This window comes from Mercenaria mercenaria, chromosome 6, assembly GCF_021730395.1.
Source record: "Mercenaria mercenaria strain notata chromosome 6, MADL_Memer_1, whole genome shotgun sequence".
NCBI classification, from domain to species: Eukaryota; Metazoa; Mollusca; class Bivalvia; order Venerida; family Veneridae; genus Mercenaria; species Mercenaria mercenaria.
The window spans coordinates 62,571,635-62,597,096 of NC_069366.1; the positions used below are offsets into that span (position 1 = coordinate 62,571,635).

General features: G+C 34.7%; 2 protein-coding genes across 4 annotated transcripts in view; one reads left to right on the plus strand and one right to left on the minus strand.

Moving 5' to 3' along the window:
• LOC123548712 (uncharacterized) overlaps positions 1–11,784 on the minus strand; it is a 57,911-nt gene extending 46,127 nt beyond the window's left edge. The window contains exon 1 of one of the 3 annotated variants that reach the window (XM_045336217.2): positions 11,679–11,784. The gene's annotated coding sequence lies outside the window, so the exon portion shown is untranslated. Of the gene's footprint in view, positions 1–2,263; positions 2,348–11,678 lie in introns of those variants that run through there. The other 2 variants (XM_053546095.1, XM_053546096.1) reach the window with 2 other exon arrangements.
• LOC123548711 (nibrin-like) overlaps positions 11,715–25,462 on the plus strand; it is a 58,508-nt gene continuing 44,760 nt past the window's right edge. The window contains exons 1-2 of the mRNA XM_045336215.2: positions 11,715–11,852; positions 24,427–24,560. Coding sequence (XP_045192150.2) covers positions 11,822–11,852; positions 24,427–24,560 — 165 coding nt within the window. The 5' untranslated portion in view covers positions 11,715–11,821. The remainder of the gene's footprint in view (positions 11,853–24,426; positions 24,561–25,462) is intronic.

Genomic DNA, 25,462 nt, shown 5'->3' on the forward strand with positions numbered 1-25,462 from the left:
TAGCACACCATATTGTGTGTATTTCTACTTTCAACATGGTAATTTACTAATTCCTGTAAGCAGTGCATTGCCTTAGCATGAGAATTGGAAGCACCAAACAAATGCAAACAGCATTTATACTGTTCCTTATGCTGAAAAACTTCAGAATATTGTCGTAACTTCATTTTGTGTTTTGTATTATGCTTTTCATATGTGTTTATGTAACATTTTGCTTTGATGTCTCATATTTTTGGATATAAAGATGTAACTTATTTCCTACATGGAACAAACGGTTATCTTTATAACTTATAATCGAACATCAGTCTTAGCAGGATTACAATAAATGCAAAGTTCTGTAAATTTCTGTACATAATCCTCGGCTCACTTACCCACAACTAACTAATCTACAACTCTCGTTGGTCACACATTATTCTACTTTATAGGAATAAAGTAAATTTTAAGGGGGAGATGGTGTTATGCTGTGATTTTTGTGTAAATTTCTTATATTTTATTTTTCATTTATTATTAGTAAAATACTTTGTTTCTGAACTTTGGTCTATATTACTTTTTGGCCACAAATATTTTACACTTTTAATATTTCTTAATATTCCCACAGTCAGGAATGTAATCTTTTAGAAAAGCACTACTTTGCTAAATTTTTGTAATCACACTAAGAAGTCTCAATATCCTGACATCTGTAGCTAGGTATGAAGCCACTTAACACTTCCCTTACTTTCAAAGGAAGTGATCAAATGTTTGCTGTTTTAGCAAATGTTAAGCTGTATTGTTCTAAAAACATAGGTGATAGTTTGTCTGGCTTGACATGTACAACATCTTAAAGATTTTCACAGTTTTTTCTACTACTTAACTAAAGATTTAACATCTCCGCCTTATGTAAATTATGTGAAATTTTGCGTTTGGATTGGTCAAGATCCGAGGACCAATGGCCAACGAGAGGAACCCTCAAAAGATCCCTTTTCCAGCAGGCAGACATGATTCTGCCAACTTTCTTATGAAGGAAAATAATAAAATAAAACTTGCTGGAAAAGAGGATTGATCTTTCTTCTATATATTTTCTTAGATTCCCCATTCTACAAAAGTTCCGGAGGTAAAGTTCTCGGCGGAACAGTTGCTTAAATTGTACTGTTAGATCATTACGAGTTAAACCTGCATATTATATTTCCATTGAATAAGAATATTAAATTGTGTTCAGGGCACTCGTTTGGCCATTTTTGGGGCCAAATATGGGTACCATTCCCCTCCTAAAATAATATGTTTTTTTCCCCTTTCTTAGAAGAAAATTCCCCTGTCAGGCTGATGATAGGTTGTTTGACACAAATAGATATTAACTCTTTCTTTTAATATTATATAGTGCCTCAAAGGAAAATTACTGTTGCAATATAGTCACATCAGTTAGAAATGATTGAAAACAGTACTAATAAGTGTGAAAAGTAGTTACATATACATGGCTTAAACTTCCCCTTTTCGTCTTAAAATGTCGAATAATTTACCCCTAAGTGAGGGTATGGGTACCTGTCCCCAAAAGTTGTCTAGTGCCCTGGTGTTCCACAAACTACTCGATAAGACTTAGTCGTCTACTATGTATTTATGATAACTTAATTAAAATCTTCCAGCACTGGATCAACCGCTGTTTTGCTTAAGGTTGACACTAAAATGACCTTGTATAAAGTTGTAGTAAACATGTACTTCTCCATCATGAGTAAAGATAAGACAAGCCAATGAATTCCAAGAGACTGAAGAAGGCATGGCTTAGTTTATTCCAGAGAGAGCTTTTTGTTTCTTTAACCTGTCCGTTAAATGAAATGGGGCATTTAAACTATAAGATACTGTTTTGGTCATCAGTTTCTTTTTTATTTGACTGATGTATAAACTGTAGGATATCGCTTTGTGTCAAAGCTTTGATCCAATTACGGTATCCACCTTTCTGGTACACTATTAAACCTATGTTAAAGCTATTATAAGTAACGCTCTCAAAAGGGAGAACCCAGTGCTATGGATCTCAGGGTCATGAGTTCAATCCACAGGTGGGTTGTAACTTGTATTGTCTCTGTGACAATTTAATAAAATACACTGTGTCTGAAATCATTTGTCCTCCACCTCTGATCTATGTAAGGAAGTTGGCAGTTACTTGTGGAGAACAGGTTGGTACTGGTGCAGAATCCAAGATAACTGTCTGCCATAACATATGATGTCTGAAATGCTGTTGAAAACAGTGCTCAAGTTAAACTAAAAAAAACAAATAAACAATAAAGCTAAATCTAACCTTTAGTCAGTATATTGTATCTGCCGAAGAGGTAGTCGAACTTATCCGACGCATATAGTTTGTTTTATATTGTGACGTTCAAACTGTGGCTGCAAATGTCAGAAATTAAAGGCTGAACACCACTAAATCCAGCTGTTCTTTATTTCATATAAAATCTACTTACTTCATAACGATTTTTCGACATTTTCTAGCATATCAGATTTTCAGAGACTTATATTCCCATAAAGAACTAGATCGCTACTTTAGAAAAACAAAAAGAAAAGGGGATGTTAACTTTTATATAAGAAAACTACAGTTCGTTAAATACAACCCGCTTAATTTACTACTTTTTGCTTCTTTCAATTTCTCTTTACTGGTCATTAAATTCTTACGCCGCCATTTTTACCTAGCATGCAATAGGAACATGCCGATTTCAATAGAATGTAAAGTGATACATACTGAAACGCGGTAGAGTAAAAGTAAGCACGTTGCTGCCGAGAAAATGCACTAGGAAAGGAAAAAAGATCAGTACTATTTATATTGGACTACTTGTGACTTGACCAGCGGAGGCTTACATTCTATTTGGTAGTGATCAGCCTATAAGAGAAAATTTTTATTTAGTCTTTCCATGAATTTGCATTCATTCTCAAGGTACACCTGTTTTACAATGATTCTGCTTAGTTTTGGTGCAAAATATTGAGAAAATCTAGAGGAATGACAATTCATTACAGGCCACCCCCATCCTCAAAATTACGCGAAATTTAGCCCTGTGCAAGCAGTAATTCATTTTTTTTTACCTTATTCGTGGAGTTTTCATTTAAAATTCATTTAATCGTTACGATGTTTGTCATTTTCATTCAGAAACATGCTAATTTCAATTATATACAGACAATTGAAGTGCAAAAATGCGAGAAAAGACATCTACTAGGTTCTAAAACGAACCACAATAGAACAACCTGGTCGAAAATTCGATCTAAATTCCAGAAACACAAGAAAATAACAGTTTTCAGTCATTTGTTACCGTTTTACATCATAAAAAATAGATTAATTGCATTTCCAATCATTTTCGAGGAGTTTCAGAAAATACCATGTATTGCCCCTTATAGGCTGAACACCACTAAATCCAGCTGTTCTTTATTTCATATAAAATCTACTTACTTCATAACGGTTTTTCGACATTTTCTAGCATATCAGATTTTCAGAGACTTATATTCCCATAAAGAACTAGATCGCTACTTTAGAAAAACAAAAAGAAAAGGGGATGTTAACTTTTATATAAGAAAACTACAGTTCGTTAAATACAACCCGCTGAATTTACTACTTTTCGCTTCTTTCAATTTCTCTTTACTGGTCATTAAATTCTTACGCCGCCATTTTTACCTAGCATGCGATAGGAACATGCCGATTTCAATAGAATGTAAAGTGATACATACTGAAACGCGGTAGAGTAAAAGTAAGCACGTTGCTGCCGAGAAAATGCACTAGGAAAGGAAAAAAGATCAGTACTACTATTTATATTGGACTACTTGTGACTAGACCAGCGGAGGCTTACATTCTATTTGGTAGTGATCAGCCTTAAAAAGCAGCCACTCAGTGACAGTAAACTTGTCTACCGAAGAGGTTCATACTTTTTTATCTGAGGAAGTGTACATAAACAGTTTTCCTCATTTTTTCTTTTCATTTCACTTTAGTATTTAATTTCACACTTAACAATGCTATTTTTTCCTGTTTATTAATATTCTTTGTGGTTTGGTGTGTCAAATGTCTACGTCCCCATGAGGGGTTTGGCATTAACGAAAGAAAGATTCGGTTATGAAATAAACAAGCTGCATGTGACTTATTATGTCGGTAAATAGCTATACATAGCTAATGTTTTCCTGTTTATATATATGCATCGACTTTAAATAACATTTGTATTGTAATTATTCAGGGTTTCAGAAATCTGCAAATTTATTGGTAGCCCATTGGGCTACCAAAATTTTAATCTGGTAGCCCGAACGTTTTTGGTGTATTTGGCAATGGTCATTTCGGTTTATTTACTATGTGCTTCTATACTACATTGGATGGAATGAATAAATTATTAGAGGTTTCATCATTTTAGCCTTACGCACATTGTTATAAATTTTGTTCTCTTAAATAGCAGTTATCATTACTCCTTTTGCTCATTTTAAAAGATAAAACTACATGTTTTTAAACTGAAATATTATCAGGAGTACTCCTGATAGTTATTGCAACATGGCAATAAAAAAGGAATGCAAATCAGTTTTTATAAACTTGCAAATTCCTTAGAACTTACTAACTTAGAGCTGTATGAATTGTAATTTATCTCAAAATTATTTAAAGCTGATCCTGTCTGATTCTAAACATCTGCCTGGTTTAATAAACAGACTAGAACAGCGTATATAGTGTCTCTGTTTCTTGACACCGTATATGAATTCACTTATCCGAATTTATGTTTGTCCAAAATTCTGTATACTTTCTGATATTTTGCAAAATCATGGTCGATTTTTTTCATGTTAGGCAAGTATTTAAATTGGAAAGCATAAACAATCAGTGTAGGCAACTAAAATGCCTCAAAATCAAACATCTGTTCTGATCACTCGATAAATATTAAGGTCAGCGAAACCGAAAGTACACTTTGGCAGGTGGCGCTAAAATGACGTAATTTTAAGACTGGTTTGCATATTGTTTTAAACAATACCGATCAGCGTCTTTGATGTTACTGAATCAGTCTAAAATCAATCTTGCACATGTTTTTGCAAACAATTGCCTGCAGGTACGATTAAACGGTTAATTGTTTGCCGATTGTGACAGTAGGTGTTAAGATAAGCCTCGGGCATGTATCTCTTGATAAACAAGGGGTTTATAGACAACCGTTACTATCAAAATTATATTTGAAGACTAAATTATTGATTTCCGGGCTACTCGATACGGAGTTTCAAGGTAGCCCGCCGGGCACGCTCTGAAAAAATTTAGTAGCCCGACAGAATTTTCTGGTAGCCCCCGGGCTCCGGACATGGGATTTCTGAAACCCTGAAATATTGTATCGTATTGTATTAACGTGACACATGCCTTTAAGTTTAACCTGTTAATTAGGACAACAATCAACAATAATCACCTCACAATGGAACAATCTCTAATCAAGACATGATCCATGCCTGAAAATACAAAATCTGTCATATATGAGAAACTCTCGTCTACTGATTTATTCTCACCGCGGCCGAGACTGAAATGACTGAAGATAGTTTCTTTTTCATTTTTTCTAGTTTAGAGAATCATTATTCCATCGGGGTTGTCGGGTTTAATGATTCCAGTTGGGAGAAACCAAAGAGACCGGGGTAGTTGGGTTGTCTGTTATAGATTCATGATAAACTGTATTTACATTTTTTAAAAAAAAGGACTAGGCAGTAGACTAGAGTCTAGACGGATGTTAGTCAAAACGTCCCCTAGTCAAAACGTCCCCAGGTCAAAACACCCCCCATTTTGGTCAAAACGTCCCCCTTTTCTGGTCAAAACACCCCCCTTCCAAAAATTACCAGGTCAAAACACCCCCCTTAAAAATTTTTAATTAGAATGTTGTAAACCATTAGTTTTAGAATGTTATAGCATTGTTGTGAAATTATATCTGATGTTTATATAGTGAAAAAGTGATGTTTCTGTTATTTAATAATAAAATTAAATGAAATTATAATGTTATGTTATAAATGAAATTGTTACAACTGCATGAGGACAAAGGGATAATGGATCATAAAACAAGATGTTTGTAAACAATTTTTTTTAAGTATCTAAAGTTTAATTGCACAATAATTAAATAATGTGGAAAAAGTTATAACTATTATATTCAACCACTAATTTTCTTAGTATTCCTAGTGTATGTATACTGTCTGTCTCTGTGAATAGTGTGTTGGATTGTTATTTGTTTAAATATTGGTGCTTTTATAAGATAACGTATTTATGGAGTATCCTTGCATTAAGTGTAGAAACGAAGTCAGACCGCATCAACATGCCATTGCCTGCGACTCGTATGGCAGCTGGCAACACAGAACCTGTGACACAGGTAAGTTATATTCATGTTATTATTATTATTATTATTGATTTCTTGAATTACTAGACTTCAGTAAACAATATCTTTTGCGGAATACTTATCATATTCCGAATTGTCTAACTACGTTTTTGGCAAATATGTAATTTTCTGGCTGAACTATACATCATATAAAATTATACATTATTTAGATATATACATTATTTAAGGAACAAAAAGGCCCATTACATAGAGTTATACAGTTTGTATGTTTACATTCCATTAGCTGACCAAAATCTGATTAACTACTTTTTACCATTTAATAAAATTTTTATTTTATTTTATAAAATATTGTAAAATCTGGTCAGAAAGAAATAAATAATATACAGATCATAATCACATTATAAAAGCAAACAAATTCAAATATACAAGTAATCAATGCATTGTCAAGTTAATCCAATCAGAGGAGATAATGTGTTATCAGTAGGTGTTAATTCAATCAAGAGATTCCGTATATTGAATGGAATGAGAAATAAATAAATATATTTATTTTAAAGTATCAGAATTATTGTCCGTAAGTATTGACCTGGCACTCATTAATCTTCGCCAATATTTCGGGCGTTTTCGTTTATTTACGCAATATTAGTATCCCGAAAGTATCTACATTACTAAAGTAACATGTAACGTTTATCGATGACACGGTGGTGTAGAGGTAACGTGTCTGACTTCCACGTTCGTTACCTCGGGTTCGAAATCACATATGTAGAGCTTTTTTCCTTCAATTTAATGTAGTGTAATGTTATCGTTTATATTATTTAATTTATCATATTTCATGAATTTCAATTCTTTTCTTTTGTATTTTTTTTCTGGAACGCTGGTGAAGGTAATTTGTCTTTTTATCTAAGATAGTTTTAAAATAGTTTTATTCCAAATTTTGCAATGGGTAAATATGATTACTTTTAATAAATGAACCATAAATATCACGATACGTTTGATCAAATGAGTAGTATTCAGTCTGCATATAAACTTCGAGGGGAAAAAAAGATATGGTCAGACGTAGGACTCGAACCCACAATCCAGATATTGGCAGGTAAACGCTTTGTCCGCACAACTACCTGCACATGTGACAATATACCAGTTAGGAATTATATATGTAATATTTAGTTATATTGTTATTTATGTTCGGCAGGGCTTCGGAAATTTGCCGGTTTGTCGGTTTTGGACCGATTTTTGACTTTTCAGACCGATTCGTGAAGTGAAAAAACGAAAAAAATCGGTCCCGTAAAAATGGAGAAAAGTATAAATTTCGGTCTGATATCTCAATACACGATCACCTGCCAAGTAGGAAATTGTTGGTCGCACCTTCAGATAATCAATAAATGTGTCAATCGATCTGATTGTCACTTTGATAATCGGTCCGTAATTAGCGCGTGACGCAGTCAGTGCTCGCGCGGCACATCCTTTAATGTTTGCAGACAGCCGACTGCGGTGTATTAAACATTTTTGACTGGTTTCCTAACGTTTCTGACTGGATCCAAATCATTTCGACGGGGATCCACTTCTTTTATTTAGAATCCGACGGATGGTTTATTTCAAAAGGCTATGTTTGATCACGGTAACAAACAAATGGTCGCTGCATTTAATAAATTGTACATTATAGGTCTTTGATTTAATGAGACATCACACGGAAAACCGATAAAAATAATTTTTATAATCACTTGATTTGAAAAAATTACATGATTCATTTGTTGGGGCTCCAGTGGAAACAAATGCAGAAAATCGTCTTTGCAACCCGACTGTACAAAAAAGAAAAAAATGGACGGGCAACCACGAATGATAAAGAAAACCGGAGTGGCACTGTTTATCAAATCGGTCTTTTAAAAACGTTTCAAAATGAAATTTTGTTTACATCAGAAGAGAACATATAACTTTATAAAATGTAGTTGCTTATTGAAGTACAACGTAAGTGAAATGAAATATCCGTGGCCAACCCGCGTGACGTTTTGGTACTATACATGTGGGAAATTCGATCTCAGCGTTCAAATAACGTACACATTCGGTCCGCGGCAGAGTATTCTTTAAATACTGAGGCTGTTTAGCAGAGAATATGTGTCGTGTAACTCACTTTGACGCATTGTATTTTATAGAATTCCGTCAAAGAATGAGGAAACATCACAAAGTATCTGCCGTGTATACGGTATCGAAGTCATGTGCGTTGGCTTTTAGACTAGTTACGCACACGGTGTCAATACCTCTTATTAGTGTTGTAAAATCGGTTTCAAAACAAAATCGATAATCGAATCGAATCTGAACAGCTATTTCGATTCACAATCGATTATATAATCGAAAGTAAAAGCATTCAGACTTACCTATAATTATACTCTTATTATAGATTCCACTTAGGCAATACATTTCAGATAATTTCATAAAACAAAAATATACTATGCTTTTATCATTACTTGGGACTAGGGATGTTTATTAAAATTGTACTCGTAAATACTTTTCTTGATAAGTAAATTAAACCAATAACAAGTGTCAAGTGATCATGGTGAATACATTTAATGTATTTAGGGAATGCATTTTTACTTTTAACTATAAATTTCTATAAGTATAAAATTGATTAATTTAATCTCAATCTCGTTGGCGTGATAAGATAAATATAAAACAAGACAGTTCAAGACTATTTCAAAATAAGGTTGACAAATTGACAGACACAGAGAGGTACATCGGGATCATTGTTAAATAATTCACAAAGTCCATACGAATTACGAAGAGTTCGAATAGTTTGGGTACGAAAACATACCTTTGTTCACATATGATTTTCGGCAGAGTTTGCAAATAACAGATTGCATGTTGAGGTTTCTTTAATAGGTGGTCCTTGTTTTGTTTTTTCGAAGCCAAAATAAGCCCACACAGTCGACCGAACTTTTCATGGACACTTTTTTCTGCCATTTTACGTGCGAGAGTGACGTCCCTTGCGGTTTAATTAACGAAATGTATGAAAATTACGGATATATGGAATGAACGGAAAGGGATCAATTGCGCGAAAAGCGCTAGCGACATCGATTTCAGAACTCCAACATCGATAGTCGGCGACCTGCGGCTGCCGGCGACGATTATTCGATTTAACTCGATCATCGTTTCATCACTACCTCTTATTATCTCGGAAAAACATCGAAATTGAAACAAAGTAACGATCACACATAACACTGAATAACTGTCTTCATTGTATGGTAACACGCGGTGACTGGTAACTCAGTTTTAATGCATGACATGCTTATTTCTTTACCCTATCACGTTTTACAAAATATGTAATATTGGGAATGCGGTGGGTGGGGTAGCGCCGATGTCAGGATTCTCGTTTCGGACCGATTGAGTTATCAAAATTTCCGGAGCCCTGATGTTCGGACACCGGAAATTAATTTACGGAAATATACGGAATATTCATGAGTGCCAGGTCAATACTTACGGACAATAAAAAGAAATAATGGGTCGTTCCATGAGGAAACCTGTTTTAGTGACCAAAAATATCAAAATTAAGATAACAAAATATTCATTAAGAACATTCTTTTATCTTTAAAATCTTGAAATTTGAAGTAATTATCTTAAAGTATAGCCTATAGGTCCATGCATTGGCCAGAGTATTCGCAACTTTGGACAGGTGATTATGTTCATGCTATTAGTATTTCATTGCCTTGATAAAAAAAATTATGAATTTTATAAGACTCTTCTCTTCCAGCAACAGCATGATAAGAGATATTTTTCGGAAAATTATTTATAGTTTGTGTAAAAAGGTATTATTATTTATAGTTTGTGTAAAAATGTATTAACATTCTTTTCAGTAATATCATTCTCTTACTATATTTTTTCAGTAACTTATGCATAATTTGTCATTTCTATCTCCTATAAATGTTTCTTATGTCTTTTACAGCTACCGTGCAGGGGGTATGTCTGCAAGTTCCTTGCTAAAAAAGATGAGCACCATTTACAAACCCAGGCCCACTACAACAGTTCACAAGGAGGAATAATTGTGATAAAAACATTAAGTAGCATAGAAGTGGATTTGACTTCTTGATATTGTGTAGCTGGAACACTTTGAATTATTATATTGTGAATTTGACTTCTTGGTGTAGAACAGTGAATGAATAGTGCGATATGTGATTTTTACTTAATAACTATGCAGTTGTGACTGTTTTGATGTTTTATTAATGTTTTATAAATAAAGTTATAATTCTGATCAGGATTTTTGTTCATTCTACACAAATTTAGATTGTATAGAAGAAAAGATTTTCCCTTCATAAATGTTCACACCTTATTACTGGTGATTAATGGGTTTATAACACCTACTAATATTAAGCCCTCAGCACAATTAATGCACAACCATGTATAGTTGATAGGTGTTGATTGCATTAAAAGATATGAATTAATTAAAAGGCAGTGGCTACGATTACGGTGCCATAATCCTAGCCTGCGGTTCTAGGATTACGGAAGTTCCGTATTCCTAGAAAACCCAATGAGGATAGGCTAGGATTATGGAAGTACATTTGTATTTTAAAAGGCATAAAGTATATATTAGGACACGCATAAATGATGCTGTAAACTTACTTATTTCACTTTATTTTTCATGCCTGCCTTATTATTTCGTGTTTTCTATCCGCCATTTTGGGGTAGTATAATCTTAATGGCGGCGCGCGGAAATATATTAGTAATTTGAATGTCAAAGTTATAGATCTAAAAAAAAATCTATACTTTGAATTTTATGATTTATAACCATATTGTATGTTATTAAAGACCATTTGTGTTGACTTGATGAAAAAAATGCAGGTATATACGAAACAAAGATAATTCTATATTTCCGCTCACCGCCATTAAGATTATACTAACCCAAAATGGCCGATCGATAGCACGAAATATAAGTGAAATTAAGTGAAAATGAGTAAGTTTACAATGTCATTTATGCATGTCCAAACATAAATTTGATGCCTCTTAAATACTTCCGTAATCCTAGCCTATTCTCATAGTGTTTTCTAGGAATACGGAACTTCCGTAATCCTAGAACCGAAGGCTAGGATTACGGTACCGTAATTGTAGCCACTGCCTAATTGAAAAGAATTAATAGATCTAATACAAAAAAAATTAGGGGGACGTTTTGACCAAATTCTAAACTGAATGGGGGACGTTTTGACCAAAATGGGGGGTGTTTTGACCAGGGGACGTTTTGACTAGGGGACGTTTTGACTTGATACCGTCTAGACCAGTGCCCGGGCCCCAGGTGTTTTCAAAGAAAAACTTATACATAGATCAGTTATTTACGGATAGCAACATGTTTTGTTGATTTTCAAATTAATTCTTTGTTTCTAATTTACTGAAATATTAAAACAAAGAAGATATATACAAGAATTAAACAATACTAACCTTAAAATTCATTTTTTGTGTTACTCCGTGTTGCTCATGGAAAAAATCAGAGGTGTTCCAAAATTCAATGCAAGGGGAGTTACTGTTACAGCATTCGCGGGGAAATGAAACAACACAAAAAACAATTGCAGAAATAAATTGACATGTTTTATCTAATATCAAGTGTTAACCCTGGTATGTTAATGATAAAAAATATGTTGACAAATCATACGCGAAATATTTATTTGTTTAACAAATTTCTTTCAAGTAGATGTATTTTCGGATATATCGGTTATTACTTGGGTGTGATAAGGAAGGTCTAATACGGGGAGTGGACACTCCGTATAAATCAATACATTTATCTGTCTTATCCTGTCGTCCATACCTGTAAATATCGACCAGCCGTTAGCGATGGATATTTTGTTTTTGCCACTATAGATTAGCGTGTAATTAGCATAATTACCTAATGTTAATCATGGAGCTACAACTGTCCTGTTTGTTAACGGAAGTTCTACAGGGTGGTTGATGGACATCTTTATCAGGTCCTTGAACCACGGTTGTGCAGGCCACAACGGAGCAATAATCCTGGCTGTCGCATTTTGTTGGTTGAGTGTTTCTAGCACTTTTGGTATTAACGAAAACAGTGCGTTTACAAAGTTGATGGCCTGTTCCCAATCCAACTGTGCGAAGGCATTTATCCCTGATGTCAACGGATCGTAATACATTGAATTGTAATGGGGTAGTTGTGTTGAAGTTATCGACGCAAACCGATCTATATTGTGAGGACCCCACATGTGATCTGACATTTTGAAAAACGCTGGGTGAAGCTTCCATTTGTATTTTGAATTGATTCAGGAAAGGTAATCTGCTTTCCAATTTTTGCGACCGAAATATGCTGTGCGGATATATGAATGTTGTACTCCATAGCTTTCAAATGTATCGTTCTGGCTATTTGGTCTAACGATGTTATTGGCCCCCCCCCCATGCCGTTTATAAAAGCCACAGTTGTTACTAATGTTGTCGGACAGAATCTGAATGTGTTTCCCGCGAATCTTTTCCTTGAAAGATAATATCGCCATTAAAACCGCGAACAACTCTCGGACGTTGGAACTTGACAGACTGACTCTGTTGTTCCAGAATTCTTGTGCTTGGAGATTCTGTATCCAAGCTCCCCATCCTGTACTTGACGCATTACCAATTGTGCTTCAATATTCTTTTCAACAACTATACGCGCATTCCAATGTGTGACTGAATCAAACCACCATTGCAAGTCTTCACTAGAGTATTGATCAATAATTAAAATTTCGCTCCAATGTTTCTTTAACGAAATCAGTCTGTATAAGTTGTGAAGTAATAATTTCACTGGGAATATACATTTACACATGGACACACACTGTCCAGCAATTCCAGCTAACGCACAGGCCGAAGCCTGACCTTTTAAAAGAACTTTCTTAATATCTCTTTTTAATTTCCTAATCCTTTCTTTGGAAATTTTAATCACTGTCTTATCACCCGAGTTATCTATAATATAACCGAAATATTTCTTCACTAAAGAAGGTTCTAATGATGACTTTTCATCATTAAAAGTCCAACCTAAATCCTTTAATGTTTGTAAAAATAAACATTTATGCTTTTCAATGTCAGTCAAACTTGCTAATAATATAAAATCATCAACATAAACAACAATTTGAAGGCCCTTAGAACGTAAGAACGCGACAACTGGTCTCAAAACTTTATTGAAAAGATATGGACTACAGGAATGTCCAAAAGGTAGGACAGTCCACTTGTAATATATATTTTGAAAACTGAATGCAAGGTAATTCTGGTGATCTATGTGCACAGGTATATGAAAAAATCCATTTTTAGCTCGACTATTCATAGAATAGTAGAGCTATTGGACTCGCCCATGCGTTGGTGTAAGCTGGTATCTCAGTATCCACAAATTGGAAAGGATTGAAACTTCACACACTTGTTCACTGTCATGATATGACATGCAGTACAGAGGTTCAATACCTCTACTTTGCATTTTACAAAATTATGCCCCTTTTTCAACTTTTGTATTCATTCAATTGACAAGGCTGTTGAATAGATGAGCGTTGCTGTCCTCTGACAACTCTTGTTAAGATCAGCAGTTACAATATAATCTGACGGTTTTACTAAAGAAATAATAGTGTTAATATCTTCACTTTTGAAGCTTGGCGCTTTACATTTTTCATTGATAATACGTAGGTCAGTAACCAAACGGAAGTTTACCATTTTTCTTAGGAACATAAGTAATTGGAGAAATGTAGTGCGGCTTCTCATCACAAACATCAGTATGTCCCAAAAGTAACAAATTGTTAATTTCAGATGACAGAAACTCTTCTTCTTTAACAGTAAAACATTTATTAGAAGATTCAAAAGGTTTTATCTCTTCAGAAAAGGGAAACTTTACACTGTTAGAAATCCAGTCTAAAATTTTTGATGGAGTACCAATATCATTCCATTTTTAGCTCATCTGATTTTTTGAAAAAAAAAAATGATGAGTTATTGTCATCACTTGATCGGTGTCTGCGTTGGCGTCAGCATCGGCGTTGCCTGGTTAAGTTTTATGTTTAGATCAGCTTTTCTCCTAAACTATCAAAGCTATTGCTTTGAAAATTTGAACACTTGTTCACCATCATAAGCTGACCCTGTATAGCAAGAAACATAACTCCATCCTGCTTTTTGCAAGATTTATGGCCCCTTTTGGACTTAGAAAATATCAGATTTCTTGGTTAAGTTTTATGTTTAGGTCAACATTTTCTCTTAAACTATTAAAAGCTATTGCTTTGAAACTTGCAACACTTGTTCACCATCATAAACTGACCCTGTACATCAAGAAACATAACTCCATCCTGCTTTTTGCAAGAATTGTTGCCCCTTTTGGACTTAGAAAATCAGTTTTCTTCGTTGAGTTTTATGTTTAGGTCAGCTTTTCTTATAAACTATCAAAGCTATTGCTTTAAAACTTGCAACAGTTTTTCACCATCATAAGCAGACGCTGTACATCAAGAAACACAACTCTTTCCTGCTTTTTGCAAGAATGATGGCCCTTTTTAGACTTCTCATGGGTAGGACAATATTTCTATTATACCAAAAAATCAGATGAGCGTCAGCACCCGCAAGGCGGTGCTCTTGTTGTAAATTTTCAAATAAAGTTTGTTTCATAATTACTTATCATCACGGTCAGTATGCTCGGAGAATGGCTTTAGACCTGGTGTTCTGAAACGCGATCCTTGAAAACCTGAAAATATATCATCATCTCTGCGTCCCTGCCCACGACCTCTGCCGCGCCCTCTTCCACAAGAGTCTTTACTGTTGTAGCAGTTGGAGATACTACACAGTTCCGCGGCTATTCTCATATTGTTCAAACTAGACTGATCTAGATCCGAAGTATGTGTTTGCAGAGATCGAAATAACTGAGCTGTACTGTCACCAAAATTCCCACGTGTTTGTAAACATGCATATTCTGTCTGTAAGTATTTAACATTAGCAGTCAATGTGGTAAGAATTGGGTTAATATCTAAAGGTTCATCAGATTTAGACTGACTCAAAAGTTTAAGAACTGTTTCTGTATTCCGAGCACAATTAGAAATAATATTCAAAGATTTTTGATCTTCCCTTTTCACACCTGTACGGCTATCATGCACCTTCAAGTTTGCCGGTGGAACAGTTTTACTGAAGGAGTCTCTTATACATTTATACTCCTCTTGAATCTTACTATATTCAGGCCTTTCTGCGGTGTCTACTGGGTAGTCAGGACGGAAGGGATAGGCAGTGGCCTGGTATGGCTTATCATGATCGGCCTGTGTTGGCGAGATGTACGTCTTTGGACGACAAGAACCATCCGGAAATGGTGGTGGAACTCTATCAATATGGCGATTGTGAGAACTACTTTCACCACATGAGGTAGAAATTTCAGAAGACTTTTTCTCAAGTCTGGTTAACCTATCATCAATACGACCTAGTGCGGCGATGACACTACTATTATCTGACCCTTCACCACTATAATTAAAAGTAGAATCTTGCTGACACTCCTGAAAATCTTCGTTTTCTTTATTCATGCCTGGGCTTGCATGCGTAAGTTTCACAGCAGAACAAGACAAATCTTTACTATGCATGCGATGTAAGGTCACACAAAATAGTTTGTTTAACTACACTTAATCATGGAGCTACAACACTTGTTGTTCAAAGGGTTTATCAACCACATGTTAAGTGGCGATAATTAGATGATCAGAGATTGATCTAAAGGGATTCTGAAGGAAAAACAGCATGCAACTGCATGTGGTGATATGCTTAATTATTAAAAATTAACTTGAGCTCACTCCCCTGTATATAAATATTTCACCACGTAACTTCAAACCTTTATCAAAGGACCGATTTTGGTTGGATTTGAATAAATTAAATGTCAACAGAAAGCTGACACTTCTATTACTCTTGTAGAGCCATAATTATAATTATTTTATAATGTTAGATTTCTACATACAGAAACATTCTTTTTGCACATAGAGAATGACTCAAACGAGATTTTGTTTAAACTCCAACAATTAAGATACATGTGATCTCCCGTGCGGAAGGGTCAAAATCCTGACTTTTTCACCTTGCCTTCCGTTTCCCGACCAAAACCATAATGCTCCCACTTTTCAAAAAAGAAAAATCAGTATTATGACTGGGTTGATAATTACCAAGGAGTGCCAAACATGTTTACACAGTAAGTCAAAGTGTCACCGATTGTTGTGTATTATACATGTGACACACATGTAGCTGGAGGAAAGAGTTGTTTTTCACAGGTGAATTTTGATAACACAATTAATTGTTTGTTTTGATAAGGGATTAGACAAGCAGGGCCTTTTCTGCCAGTCTCACGGGGCCGAATATCGGCCCATTCTCAATGCCAATTAGGCTCCATATTTTACCAATTTGAAGCAAAAAACTCCGTCATAAGAAATAATTCACAGCTGAAATGAATTTTTGATTATTCAAAGAAAAGTTTTGTTCGGTAATAAAATCATTACAATTACATTGTACATGTACCAGAAAACGTTTCCAACGGATTTCATTGGGGATATGCAGAGTAAGTTTGGACGTGACAGCCAAAATTAATAAGTTGATAAGACAGTGATTGGGTGGGCAGAAGCCGAACGTCCATGTTTTTAGCTCGACTATTCAAAGAATAGTCTAGCTATTCTACTCACCCTGGCGTCGGCGTCGGCGTCACACCTTGGTTAAGTTTTTGCATGCAAGTACATACAGCTATCATTTAAAGGCATATAGATTTGAAACCTATTTTTTCTTTTTCTAGATCAATTACCTACCTCACTGGATCAAGTCCCATAACTCTGACATGTATTTTGGCCAAATTATGCCCCCTTTTGGACTTAGAAAATCCTGGTTAATGTTTTACATGCAAGTTACTATATCCAAAACTAATGCAGATATTAAATTGAAACTTCACATGTGTCTTCGGGGGTTATAAAACTAGTAGATAGAATCAAGTCCCATAACTCTGACATGTATTTTGGGCAAATTATACCCCCTTTTGGACTTAGAAAATCCTGGTTAAAGTTTTGCGTGTAAGTACATACAGCTATTACCAAAAAGCATATAGCTTTGAAACTTATTTTTTTTTTTCTAGGTCAATTACCAACCTCACTGGGTCAAGTTCCATAACACTCAACATGTATTTTGAGCAAATTATGCCCGCTTTTGGACTTAGAAAATTCTGGTTAAAGTTTTACATGCAAGTTACTGTCTCCAAAACTAATGCATATATTGAATTGAAACTTAACATGTTTCTTTGGGGTTATAAAACTAGTTGATAGCATCAAGTCCCATAACTCTGATATGCATTTTGGTCAAATTATGTCCCCTTTCGAACTTAAAACTCTTTTGATATTCAACATTTTGGGTAATAATTTCCTGCTTCTGTGACAATATTTCGAATAGTCGAGCTTGGCTGTCTTACGGACAGCTCTTGTTTTGTAAACAGTAATTAATGTTTTTGTAATGGCCTAAACTTTCTTAAAACAAAAATTATGTCAATAACTTTTTGATCAATGGAAAGGTTATAAAACAAGCAATTTGTTAATTACTTTTAATTGTTATTTCGAAATAAAATGGATTAATTATGAACGCTTTTATTAAAGATATTTGAATACGAAAATATGAAAATTGTAAATATTTCAAAACTTTTTGAATTTTGAAAATCCATAAATGAGCGAAAAAGGTATTAACAATATGCTCAGGAGCAGAATGTCGAGTCCTACAACTGTCAAGTGTGACCTTGATCTTAGACCTAGGGACCTGGTTCTTGCGCATGACACTCCATCTCATAATGGTGAACATTCATGCCCAGTTACATCAAAATCCCACCATGCATGAAGAAGAAATGCTCCAAACAAACTTCTATTTGACCTTTGACCTCCAACTGTGACCTTGACCTTTGAGATAGGAACATAGGGTTTGCGCATGACACGCCTTTTCATTGGGCCCCACTCCCCTCATAAAATAATATGTTTTTTCCCCTTTCTCGGAAGAAAATTCCCCTGATAACAGGTTGTTTGACACAACTAGATATGAACTCTCTTTCAAGTTATATTATAGTACCTCTATTAGGAAGGTTACTGCTGCAATATAGTTACATTAGTTAGAAATGATTGAAAACAGCATTAATAAGTGTGAAAAGTAGTAACATATATATATGGCTAAAAACTTTCCCTTTTTGTCTTTAAACGACAAAAAATTCCCCTATCTGAGGGTATGGGTACCTGTCCCCAAAAGTTGCGTACTGTGTGAAACATCATCATTAAATGCATAATTTACAGCAGATTGAAACTTACAGTTAAAGAAATTAAAAACGTCATCATTACTACTTGAGATTTTGCACTCAAAAAATTTTGCAAGTTTGGGCAAATGTTACTTGCATTTTTAGCTCGACTATTCGAAGAATAGGGGAGCCATCCTACTCGCATCGGCGTTAGCGTGAGTGTGAGTGTAAGTGTTAGTGTGAGCGTCACACAAATGTTAAAGTTTGCGTACCATCCCAAATATTTTCAAAGTCCATTGAGATATTGCTTTGATATTTTGCATACTTGTTTACCATCATGACCCCAGTCTGTAAAAAGGAGGCGGCAACTCTATCAAGCATTTTGACTGAATTATGGCCCCTTTTCGACTTAGAATATGCTTATTGTAATGTTATAGTTTTACTCATAGCTTATATTATACTATCAAGCACTGTCCACTGTTGTTCAAAATGTACTTGCATTTTGCGAATATGCGAGCTTAAATTCAAACCCAGAGTAGATAAACACATCACACAAATATTTTTGCAAGTAGTGTTGAAATTGCCACAACATTTGTTAAATGTTTCGGTTTCGTTTGAGGACGAGACAATGACAGGGTTTTCCCCGCTTGCAGAAGACAGAAAACACATCATCTTTTGTTGGTTAGCCATTTTTGTTGAATGGTTTACCATATAAAGAGACAAAGAGGTCCATCCAATAATTTAATCTAGAACGCAGTCTACCTTACAACTTTGTACCCAAGCGCAAATCGGTACTTACTTGCAATATTGCGTATGAAAATTTGAGTAAAGACTGTGCAAACTGTATGCTCAACATTAAAACTGAGCCTGCCTGCTTAGCTCTATAGGGCTGGGTATAAAACGAGCCTGCCTGCTTAGCTCAATAGGGCTGGGTATAAACAAAAATTTTGCTTATTTAAAGAAATAATAAATCTGTTCCTATATTTTATCAGTTAATAAAATATAGGCAGGAGTTTGGATGATAAATAATTAATGCGTTGCACAAGTGGTTCAATTATTTGCATCCAAATGACTGCTCATATTTTATTAACTGATAAAATTATTGGAACATGTTTATTATTTTGATTCTAACAACGCAAGTAATTCGCATTTTATAGTACTAAATTTTCAACGTAATGCGTCATCCGGATCATATGCAGTTACAGTTTACTCCCATGGTTAGAAAGTGTTGCATAGCTAATGGAACGTATAGATATTTGTTCCTCTTTTATTAGAATTTTGAGAAGTATCTATAAACTAGTTATCAAACAACTCGCAAATTATTTATGAACAGAATAATCAAATTAGTTTAGTTGACCCTGTGTTACGAGTTACAAGCTTAACTTTTATATGACGTCACATCATTATGATGTCACAGGGCTAAATATATTAGCAATCCCGGCGTAGGTTCTACTCTCTTTATTATTCCGTTACATAAAAAGCCTAAAACATATAATAACATGAAATTAACAATCATGGTAAAATAAAGATAAAATAATACAAAATTGCACAAACATTAATTCACGCGTCGGGTCAAGAAATACAAAATACAATATTAATGAACAAGAGATCTAAATATTTCTTACCACAGCGTCTGGTGAATTAACTGAGGATTATCAGATAAATTCAAAATAATTTGAATTCTACTTTAATGTTTTCCCATCTTACTCGTAAGAGAAGAAAGACTGCACTGAGGGCCGAAGGATTTTGGCGGTGAAAAGTGCAAAGAGGATAAAAAGAACAGACCAATGTATATCTTTCTCTCATTCTATCTCTCATTCAATCATGTAAGACAAACAAGACGATTGGACAAACATGACAAGTGTTCACAAAACTGCACGGACAAACACATGGATGAATTGCCTCGGAAACTTCCGTTAATATCCGTGATATTACGTACATTACCGAGAAGCCCCGATTCAATTAAATAGCAGACGATACAACATAATAAAAACCTGACGGACACTATCGGAAATTTGGCGCATGCGCGAGGGTTAAGTATCATTTTCCCGCTCTGGAAAAGACTTAATGCACGGCGCAAGTTACTATTAAAGATGAAACAGTCTATAAAAATTACGACCCGTGACAATGACGTCATATTTTATGTCATATATTTATGACGTCACCGCTGAATCATAATTGAGCTAATTGAATTCGCTTGTAGGGATCAAAACGGTTTTACAGTCCTACACATAAGTCAGTATGACTTTTTATCCTAATTTTGTTTTTGAAATGTTATTTTCAACCGTTCGGCCCTGAAATAATTCGTATGTAATGGAAACAGAAGTTAATATGTCACAATCTTAGGGAGTGAAATGTAACAGCTAACCATATTTTATCGTATATTTATAAAAAGGCGATTTCTCTATATGTTTATATAGCAATTGCTACGGATCGTGTTAGAAATTGCCATATATTATGATACTGCAAGCCTGCAACATTGTATTCTGATACATATCATTATACTGGTATGTTATTATGTGAAAAGTGTTGTTTTTTTTCAAATGAACAGCAAAGTAGAGACGTTCCTATTTCCTCTTTGCTATTTTGAGCATCATTATAGTGTTGCATGTTAAATATCAATAGAGTTTAAGATTATCAAATTTACATGAAGAAATTTACAACAAACACATCCATTGAAAAATCTTTCATAAGAGATATAATTATATTTGCTAAATTGTTTTTATATCTGAGTAATAGAGTCACGGGTGGTAAACGCGCAATCCAATTCCCACTGGGAATACGCTAAAAATGGGTTGCGCGACTTCCGGTGCTGGTGTTGCGCATCAATATATACAAAATCGAGGTAGGTGGGTTTTTGTTTTTGTAAATAATTACACATTTACGAGTGCTTTCGAAAAAAAGCAAAATGCTATTCGACACAAAAATGAATAAGGATCATATGTGTGAAATACCAATTTATTAATTTAAGAATCAGCTCTGTTATCACGAAAACCCTGATGGCTCGAGCTGTCAAAAAAGCATGGAATCAAGAAAAATGCAAATTTTCTAACTCTTGTGCCTTCTTTCTGGAAATGTGACGCTTCGAATGATCAAACACGTGTACAACAGTCATGAATATTTCATACACTTGAATGAAATGTTGCTTTTAGGGGAAAGATTGGCAAAAAAATAATCGGGAATGGGGTTGCGCCCCGGGAATGGAGTTGCGCGTATACATTATACACATTATGATGTATATGAGCAACTCCATTCCCGGTGCGCAACCCCATTCCCGATGATTATTTTGTCAATTATGTCCCCGTAAGCAGGATTTGAAACAAATAATTTTGATATTCGTTACTTTGTAACAGTTGAGTTATCATAAAAAGCATCAGATGTCCTCAGATTAGGCATATTAGGTCAGAAACTGCCATTTTTGTTGATTTCATACTTTTTTTCACGTTTCGTGTCGCCAGAGTTTTTATGATAATAGAGCCGAATCATAAATTACAAACCAGATATTTTACACATATGATGTATTATCATATCTGTGTCGAATAGCATTTTGCTTTTTTCGAGAAAATTTATTCTTGTCTCATACTAAGCAAAATCATAACTTCACATACCTCAATTTCGTCTTTTTTTACGCGCAACACCAGCACCGGACGTTGCGCAACCCATTTTAAGCGTATTCCCGGCGGGAATTGGATTGCGCGTTTACCACACGTGAGAGTAATGCATCTCTGTATATGAGTTGACACACCATCTGTAAATGGGGATAGTGAGGCCTATTTTTAGCTGTTTATGAGAGTATTATCGTTTATGTCACAGAATATGCTACATGTACACATTTACAGTGACAAGATTTGTAAATGCAAATTGTTTACAATAACTGTGATATTTTGAGGTTGAAAGTAATTTATCTGAACGTCTCAATAGTCAGACATTTATAATAGAACATAATGGTGTGATGCAAAGTTGAAAATCTGGATTTTGTGAAATTTTCACATTTCTTGTTCAGATGGTTCTGCTAAGCCTCTCTTAAGATTCATCAGGACTAAAAAATAGAAAAAGCCTTTTAAACAAGTTCTTTACATGATAGCACCAGATGATGAACCTTTACCAAATTTGGCCTGTAGCATCCTTTATGTACCTCTCCCATTTTTTTTTTTTTAAATGGTTTAGCTCGGCACTTTGCAACTTGTTACAAACTAGTTGATGGATCTTCACCAAACTTGGCATGTAACACCTTTGAATGGTGCTGTCTCATATTTATTCAAGTGGTTTCAAATGATCCCTCTTAGGGACTGCCAGAGCTAAAAACGGAATAAAAACCCATGATTAAACATCTTATTCTAATAAACCACTCCATGGCTTTTCACCAAACCTTTCTATAGCATATTTTCATTGTCCCTCTGTATATATTTTTTTTTGAAATGGTCCTGCTTATTATAGAGCTAAAAAAACTTTAAACACCTTCTTTTCATGAAATGCTTGAAAGATCTTTGCTAAACTTGGTCTGTGATATTATTGGATTTACCTCAGTGTTTTTTAAATGTTTCCCCTTGACTGTAGGTAGGGGCTGCGGCTGCCAGAGCCGGAAAGTCTTTAAACAACTTCTTCTCATGAACATGATTGACCTAACTTGATCGTTTGCACCCTTAATGGGATCTCTCTGAAGTTTGTTCTTATGGTTACTTGTTTTAGGGCCGGCACAGCCAAATAACAACAACACAAATTACCTGAAATAGCTTTTAATGATCTGCTTTAAAAAAAGGGACTAACCAACACATTTTAAGAGAAAAAATTTCTCTCAAAAATCCATAAAAAATGAGTACTCTGACTAGTGGTACATCCTAAAACTTACAGACATAAGATTTTTGTCGAGCCCGCTTGCGGAAGCGAAGACATAGTTGTCCAAATGGCTGTTCGGTGTATGTGCGTGCGTGCGTCCATGCGTGCATCCGGATTTGTTTGTCCGGACCATAACTTTGACATGCATGGAGCAATCTCATTTATATTTGGCATGAATGTTGACCTCAGCGAGACGGAGTGTCACGTGCAAACCGCAGGTTCCTATCTCAAAGGTCAAGGTCACACTTGGAGGTCAAAGGTTAAATTCAATAATGACCTTGTCTGGAGCATTTCTTCTTCATGCATGGAGGGATTTTGATGTAACTTGGCACAAATGTTCACAACCATGTGACGGAGTGTCACGCGCAAGAACCAGCACCCTAGGTCAAAGGTCAAGGTCACACTTAGAGGTCAAAGGTCAGCTACAAGAATGACTTTGTCCGGAGCATTTCTTTGTCATGCATGGAGGGATTTTGATATAACATGGAACAATTGTTCACCATCATGAGACGGAGTGTCATGTGCAAGAACCTAGAATTACTTCCCTTTGTTGTTACTATAAATAGCTTATATTGTACCTTTTTTATTACTGGTCGTAGGGAAAAATCAAGACCACTTTTCGTAGTATAGTATGCATGTTACATCCAGTTTTGAGGTGTATTTTGACCTATCTCTACTGTTAAGGATTTTTGTGTGGACTTAGATTTTTTTAAAGATTTACTTCCCTTTGTTGTTACTATTAATAACTTATATTGTAACTTTTTGCAGTCACTTTTTATTTGGCATAAATGTTTGCCTCAATGAGACAGTGTGTCATGTGCAACTCCTAGTCCTTTTGACAGCTGGCGGGCTCGACATGTTGCTCGTGGGCATCTAGTTACAACATTTTCTTACAAATAACTCAAATAATACTTATATCAAACTTCTTTTTTCACCCAATTTATCATTTTTAGTGTCATTTACCAAATTTGCTGGAAATGAACAGGATGAAAAATTTCACCCAAACTGGGCGAGCAGCTTTAATGGATGTTCACCAAATTCAGTCAGAAGCAAAGTCAAAGGGCCATTTTGATCTCTTGTTTTTTTGCGTTTTCTTTCATTTCCGAGTTTGAGCAGCTAACAGATTAAATTTTGATCATATTTCAGATCAGAGATATGTGGTACTTGGTGGGAAAGGTTACATTGTGGGTCGTCGAGACTGTGACATCTTGCTACCTGGTGATCCAACAGTGAGCCGGAAACATGCCGAGCTGACAGTGTCACACACAGAGGCAAATCTTGTAAGTAGTTACCAGCAGCTTTCCATCTGGACAGAATTATTTGGAATGCTTTAACAGAAGCTTTAGTTAGAAACAAATGTAATTCGTCTATTTTCATGGTTATAGAAACATTATTTTTCAGTCTTTTTTTTGACAGGTATGATTAAGACAAAATACAATATTTCTTTAATACTCAGATAAGATATTCACATATGCCAAGTAAGAAAGCACCTGAAAATTATTGAAATTTAAACAAATTACAGTAAAAACTCTGAAAAATGGGACCTTCTAAAAACCAGAATCCTCTGAAAAGCAGATAGTTTCGAAAGTCCCTTGTTTTTCTGTTATATATTCAAGTAAAAAAGCACTCTGAATACCGGAAACTCTGAATTCTGAAAACCGTGTAAGTAACAGAAAGTTTTAATTTTTTTGTAGTGTTAATTCAATTTTACAAAAAACAACATTATTTCAAACAGGAGACAATTTTATGTTCTCAAATATTATATGTAACCTATATAACTATTTAACCTATATAACTATTAGATTAGAAGTATCTTAATCTCAAAGAGTGAAGTTTACTGATCAGTCTTAATCTGTTCTACAGGTCCTTTTTCACAAAATGATGTCTGTTTCAGCAGACGAAAAAGATAAACATTCTTTTCTATTACAGATGCATTTTTACATGATTTATATGAGCTAGTCTAGTCAGTTTCCATGATTAGAGAAATATTCAAAGAAAGAATTTTGTATTAAATGATTTATTTAGTTTTCAGTTTTAACAGTGAAGTACAATGCAGATTTTAAAAACAAAAACTAGAAGACATTAATATAATACTGGCAGATATATGAAATCAGAATTGACATGTATACATAATGCGATGTACCTCCTACAAATCCCTGAGAAATCTTCAAAACCGTTATAC